This window comes from Arachis stenosperma, chromosome 10, assembly GCF_014773155.1.
Source record: "Arachis stenosperma cultivar V10309 chromosome 10, arast.V10309.gnm1.PFL2, whole genome shotgun sequence".
In the NCBI taxonomy this organism is placed as follows: domain Eukaryota; kingdom Viridiplantae; phylum Streptophyta; class Magnoliopsida; order Fabales; family Fabaceae; genus Arachis; species Arachis stenosperma.
Window position 1 is genome coordinate 97,216,148 of NC_080386.1, and position 7,046 is coordinate 97,223,193.

General features: G+C 38.9%; 1 protein-coding gene across 1 annotated transcript; it reads left to right on the forward strand.

Annotated features, from left to right (window-relative positions):
- Positions 1 to 2,206: 2,206 nt before the first annotated feature.
- On the forward strand, positions 2,207 to 3,205 carry LOC130957370 (uncharacterized). Its single transcript, XM_057884233.1, has one exon. It carries the CDS (start codon positions 2,207 to 2,209, stop codon positions 3,203 to 3,205), a length of 999 nt encoding a protein of 332 aa, XP_057740216.1.
- Positions 3,206 to 7,046: the final 3,841 nt, after the last annotated feature.

Sequence of the window (7,046 nt, forward strand, 5' to 3'; positions counted from 1 at the left end):
CTTTACTGCTTTCATTTACATTTCTTCTGCAAGTTCATTTTCTATTAGATCAAGGAAGGAATTGAGATCTAGACTTGTTTTCTAGTCTCATTGATCCCCTGAGATCCTCACTTGTTCTTTTAGATTTTGCAATTTCATCTTCTTGCTGTTCTCTGATTCATATTCTAGTTCTCTGATTGATTGTACTTTGAATTCTTTTGTTTAATTTGAAATCCTAGCCCCAATTCCTTTTACTCTTCCTACAATTTTACATTTCTTGCACTTTAAGCTTCAGCCATTTACATTTCTTGCAATCTAAGTTTCAGTCATTTACATTACTTGTTCTTTAAGAATCAGCTCTTTATTTCTCCTGCACTTTAATTTACAGTCAACTACCCCTCTCTCTTTAAATTTCATGCAATTTAGCTTCTGTTGAATACAAATCACTCAAATCTATACTTGTTTGCCTGACTAAATCAACCACATAACTAAAATTTCTCAATCCATCAATCCCTGTGGGATCGACCTCACTCATGTCAGTAATTACTACTTGATGCGACCCGGTACACTTGCCGGTGAGTTTTGTGTGGAAATCTAATTTCTAAACCATCAAGTTTTTGGTGCCGTTGCCGGGGATTGATTAGATTGACAATGATTAAGTAAGGTGGTGGTCTAGATTAAGCATTTTTTTACTTTTTTTCATTTTTTTTTACTAACACACTAACTATTTGAATATTTGCTTAAGTTAACCATAACCTCACTCTAGCAATAGAGTGCATTGTTACTGGTTTTCTGGTTTTGTGTGTTTCTTGTTGTCTTGGTTGTATGACAGAGGCAAGAGGAGAGACCTATACCTTCTGTAAACAAGACGAAAGAACTCTCAGGAGGTTAAGAAGAGAGGCAAGAGGAAAAAGTGTTATTGGAGAGGAAGATCAGAAGAAGAATACCAAGAAATGGAGGAGAATCCAACAAATCTACCAGTGGGTGTGGCCAACAACAATGGTCAACCACAGAGGAGAGTCTTGGTTCCTACATATTTGTTAATCCAAGGCATTGTGGGAGTAGCATCCTTACCCTAAATGTCAATGCAAACAACTTTGAATTGAAGCCACAGCTCATCACTTTGGTACAAAACAATTGTTCTTATGGAGGAGGACAACTTGAAGATCCAAACTAACACTTATCCACTTTTCTGAGGATTTGGGATACTGTCAAAACCAATGGTGTGCATCCTGACATATACAAGCTGTTGTTATTTCCATTTTCCCTGAGAGACAAAGCTACTCAATGGTTGGAGTCATTTCCAAGAGATAGCATCAACACTTGGGAAGATCTACTGAACAAGTTCTTAGCCAAGTTCTATCCTCCTCAAAGGATCATTAGACTCAAAACAGAGGTCCAAACATTCACTCAGATGGATGGAGAGTCATTCTATGAGGCTTGAAAGAGATACAAGACTTTAATCAGAAAGTGTCCACCAGACATGTTCAATGAATGGGATAAGCTTCGAAACTTCTATGAAGGACTAACTCTGAAGGCTCAAGAAGTACTAGATCACTTAGCAAGAGGCTCCTTACAATTGATGAAGACTGCAGAGGAGGCCCTAAACCTTATTGATATGGTGGCAAACAATCAATATTTCTTTGCTCATCAAAGACAACGCCAACCATCACAAAGGAAAGGAGTGCTAGAGTTGGAAGGAGTGAATTCTATCCTAGCTCAAAACAAGATGATGCAACAGCAAATTCAACAACAATTTGAACAAATGGCTAAGAGGATTGATAGCCTACAAGTTGCATCAGTGAATGTCACAAGCCAACCACCAATTGGATGGGGATCAAATGAAGAAAACCAAGAGGATCAACAGTAGGAACAAGTTCAATATGTGCACAACCAAGGTTCTGGATCAAATGAATTTTATGGTGACACCTACAACCCCTCCTGGAAGAACCACCCAAATCTTTGATGGGGAGATAGCCAAAATCAAAACCAGCATCCATGGCAAAGAAATTCAAATCAAAACAACTTAAGAAACAACCAGAACCACAACCAGCAGAACAATAACCAAAATCCATATAGAAAATCCCAAAATAATTACCCCAATTCTAACCATTATCCATCCAATAACCAAACCACCAACCACAACAATTATCATCCACCCTCAACATCTCATAACCAACCACAGATACCACAAGATACTCAAAGGATCTCAAACCTGAAGATACTTATGGAAAAGCTGATGAAGCATCAGGAGATGACAAGCAAGAATCATGAAGCCTCAATGAGAAACTTAGAAAGACAAATTAGACAACTGTCCAAGCAAGCTGTGATTGAAAGGCCAACAAGCTCACTCCCAAGTGACACCATTTCGAATCCTAAAGAGAAATGCAAAGCTATTCAATTAAGAAGTGGAAGGATCTTGGTGAATAACAAAGAAACCATCAAAAAGCCTGTGGAAAATGACAAGAAGCCAGCTGAGAAAGATGAAGCTAGCAATAATGAAGAGTTGACAGCAAGCAAGCAAACTCAAGAGAAGCCTAAAGAGAAAGATGAGCAGCCACAAGATTCAAGGAACGGGAAGCAAGTAATGGAGGAACCATCTCAAGGACAGAAGCACTTGGAGAGGACGTTCACACCTCCCTTGCCATACCCTCAAAGGTTTAACAAGGAGACCAAGGATCAACACTTCCCTAAATTCCTTGAAATCTTCAAGAAATTGGAGATTAACATCCCCCTGGCTGAAGCATTAGAGCAAATGCCTCTATATGCAAAGTTCTTGAAGGAGCTTATCAACAAAAAAAGAAGTTGGCATGAGAAGGAAACAGTGCTTCTCACTGAAGAATGCAGTGCTGTAATTCAAAGAGGCCTCCCACCAAAACTCAAGGACCCCGGGAGCTTCTTCCTGCCTTGTACCATTGGCAGCATAACTATTGATAAGGCATTATGTGACTTAGGAGCAAGCATCAATCTAATTCCCTATTCCATAATGAGAAGGCTGTGCATAGAGAAGGTAAAGCCTACACAAATGTCACTAGAGCTCGTGGATAAATTATTGGTATTTTCCAGAGGAGTGATCGAAAATCTCCTGGTCCAAGTAGGGGCATTCATATTCCCAGCAGACTTTGTGATCCTGGATCTAGGAGAAGAAGGGAGTGACTCTATTATCTTAGGAAGACCCTTCATGGCCACAGCAAGGGTCATAATAGATGTTGAACAAGGAGAGTGATGAGCGGATGATTTGTATACTTTTTGGCATTGTTTTTAGTATGTTTTTGATATGATTTAGTTAGTTTTTATTATATTTTTATTAGTTTTTAGTTAAAATTCACTTGTCTGGACTTTACTATGAGTTTGTGTGTTTTTCTGTGATTTCAGGTATTTTCTGGCTGAAATTGAGGGACCTGAGCAAAAATCTGATCCAGAGACTCAAAAGGACTGCAGATGCTGTTGGATTCTGACCTCCCTGCACTCGAAGCGGATTTTCTGGAGCTACAGAAGCCCAATTGGCGCGCTCTCAACGGCGTTGGAAAGTAGACATCCTGGGCTTTCCAGCAATATATAATAGTCCATACTTTGCCCAAGATTTGATGGCCCAAACCGGCGTTCAAAGTCACCTCAAGAAATCCCAGCGTTAAACGCTGGAACTGGCACCTAATTGGGAGTTAAACGCCCAAACTGGCACTAAAGCTGGCGTTTAACTCCAAGGAGAGTCTCTACACGAAATTTCTTCATTGCTCAGCCCAAGCACACACCAAGTGGGCCCGGAAGTGGATTTTTATGTCATTTACTCATCTATGTACTAGTTTTCTATAAGTAGGACCTTTTACTATTGTAAAAAAGACACACATCTTGGTAGCTATCTTTGAGTTTTATGCTATCTTAGATCATTGGGAGGCTGGCCATTCGGCCATGCCTAGACCTTATGCTTATGTATTTTCAACGGTGGAGTTTCTACACACCATAGATTAAGGTGTGGAGCTCTGCTGTACCTCGAGTATTAATGCAATTACTATTGTTCTTCCATTCAATTCCGCTTGTTCTTTATCCAAGATATCACTTGTTCTTCAACATGATGAAGGTGATGATTGACGCCCATCACCATTCTCACCCATGAACAAGGTGACTGACAACCATTCTTGTTCTACAAGCATCTGAGGCTTAGTGAATATCTCTTGGATTCCTGATTGCACGATGCATGGTTGATCGCCTGACAACCGAGTGCTCGCCTGACAAACGAGCCAGCCATTCCGTGAGATCAGAGTCTTCGTGGTATAGGCAAGAACTGATGGCGGCATTCAAGAGAATCCGGAAGGTCTAACCTTGTCTGTGGTATTCTGAGTAGGATTCAATGATTGAATGACTGTGACGTGCTTCAAACCTGTAACCTACTGGGCGTTAGTGACAGACGCAAAAGAGTTATTCTATTCCGGTAGGGGAGGGAACCAAACCGGTGATTGGCAGCACTGTGACAGAGTGTGTGCATTAGCTTTCACTGCGCGGATGGGAGGTAGCTGCTGACAACAGTGAAACCTTACACGAGCTTGCCATGGAAAGGAGTAAGAAGGATTGGATGAAGGCATTAGGAAAGCAGAGAGACGGAAGGGAAGGCATCTTCATACACTTGTCTGAAGCTCTTACACCAATGATATACATAAGTATCTCTATCCTTATCTTTTATGTTATTTTCGTTCATCACCATATACATCTGAGTTTGCCTGACTAAGATTTACAAGATGACCATAGCTTGCTTCAATACTAACAATCTCCGTGGGATCGACCCTTACTCACGTAAGGTTTATTACTTGGACGACCCAGTGCACTTGCTGGTTAGTTGTGCGAAGTTGTGTAATGCCATGGTATTGAGCCACCAAGTTCTTGGAGCCATTACCGGGGATTATTTGAGTTGTGAAAAAGTATTGTTCACAATTTCGCGACACCAAGTTTTTGGCGCCGTTGCCGGGGATTGTTCAAGTTTTGAGCAAGCTTTTGGTAACATCAGTGCCAAGATCCGGCAACAACATCAAGTTCTTGGTGTTATTGCCCGGGATTGTTTAGGCTGGACAACTGACGGTTCATCTTGTTGCTTAGATTATGTATTATTTTTTTTCGAAATTCTTGAAGATGAATTCTAGAGTTTCATGATGATTTGTTGAAATCTGGCTGGCTGAGAAGCCATGTCTAATCTGATTGGACCGAGGTTTCAACTTATCACCACAAGAGCTTGTTGATTCTCATCAATTTTGCTCTTGGAGCAGTGATCTGCTAAGATTTGGCTGACCTTTGGTCATGTCTAGTGTTTTGGACCGAAGCTTTCTTTGAAAGCTTGGCTGGCTGTGAAGCCATGTCTAATTCCTGGACCGGAGTCTTAGACTAGCATTGCACTGATTCCTGGAATTCTCATTAAGAATTTTGATACCTTTTCCTACTTAATTTTCGAAAAACACAAAAAAATTTACAAAACCAAAAAGACCAAAAATATTTGATGTTTCTTGCATAAGTTTAGTGTCTCATCCTAAGTTTGGTGTCAAATGCATGTTTTTGTTATAATTTTCGAATCCATGCATATATTTCTTTGTTTTGATCTTTGAATTCTATTGACTTGAAGTATTTTGTGTGTCTCATATGCATTCTCATATTGTTAGTGTCAGTAGTATACAAACTGCTAAGTTTGGTGTCTTGCATGCATTGTTATTTGATTCATTTTGCATTTTGATTATTAAAAATCCAAAAAATATTTTTTAATTTGTGTCTTTTCAAGTCAATGATACAAAGAATTGAAGATTCAGAACATACTACAGAGGAATTACACAGAAAAAGCTGAGCATTCAAAAATGCCCAGTAAAGAAGGCAGACTGGCGTTTAAACGCCAGCCAGGGCACCTGGTTGGGCGTTTAACGCCCAAAGAGGTAGCATTTTGGGCGTTAAACGCCAGAATGTATACCATTCTGGGCGTTTAACGCCAGGATGGTGCTAGGGGGAAGATTTTGTTTTCAAATCAATTTTTTTTTAGTTTTTCAAAATCAAATCTTTTTCAAATCAAATCTTTTCAATCAAATGTTTTCAAAATCAATTTCTTTCCTTTTTAAAAGATACTTACTAACAATTAATGATTTGATTGAACATCTCAAAAATTGTTGCCTTTTCTGTTGAGGAAGGTTTTATGTTTGAATCATATCTTTTCTTGTTAGGCAAGTCATTAATTTTTAAAATCATATCTTTTCAAAGTGTTTTCAAATCATATCTTTTAAAATTGTTTTCAAATCATATCTTCTCAATCACATCTTTTTTTAAAACCATAACTTTTTAATTAAATCTTTTTTTACCACAACTTTTTCAAATTAGTTTTCAATCAAATCTTTTTAATTTCTAATTTCAAAATCTTTTTCAAAAATCACTTGATTTCTTTTTCACTTTTAATTTTCGAAAGTTATCAATCAAATTTTCAAAATGTTTTCAAAATCTCTTAATTGAATTTTCGAAAATTCTCTTCCCTCCTTCCCACATCCTTCTATTTATGGAGTACCACTCTTTCTAAATGCACAATTCGAACCTTATCTAATTAAAGTTCGAATTCATCTTCCCCTTCTTCTTTCTATTTCTCTTTTCCTCTGACATCTCAAGGAATCTCTATACTGTGACATAGAGGATTCCACACTTTCTGTTTCTCTTCTCTTTCATATGAGCAGGAGCAGAGACAAAAGCATTCTTGTTGAGGCTGACCCTGAACCTGAGAGAACCTTGAAGCGAAAGCTAAGAGAAGCCAAGGCACAACTCTCTTTAGAGCACCTGACCGAATTCTCCAAGGAAGAAGAACAAATGGCCGCCGAAAACAACAACAATGCAAACAATGCAAGGAAGGTGCTGGGTGACTTCACTGCACCTACTCCTGATTTCTATGGGAGAAGCATCTCTATCCCTGCCATTGGAGCAAACAACTTTGAGCTTAAGCCTCAATTAGTTTCTCTAATGCAACAGAATTGCAAGTTCCATGGACTTCCAATGGAAGATCCTCATCAGTTCTTAGCTGAATTCTTGCAAATCTGTGACACAGTCAAGACTAATGGGGT

Excerpts from the sequence above, each read along its gene's own strand:
- LOC130957370 (XM_057884233.1), top strand. The coding sequence starts at position 2,207 with ATGGAAAAGCTGATGAAGCATCAGGAGATGACAAGCAAGAATCATGAA.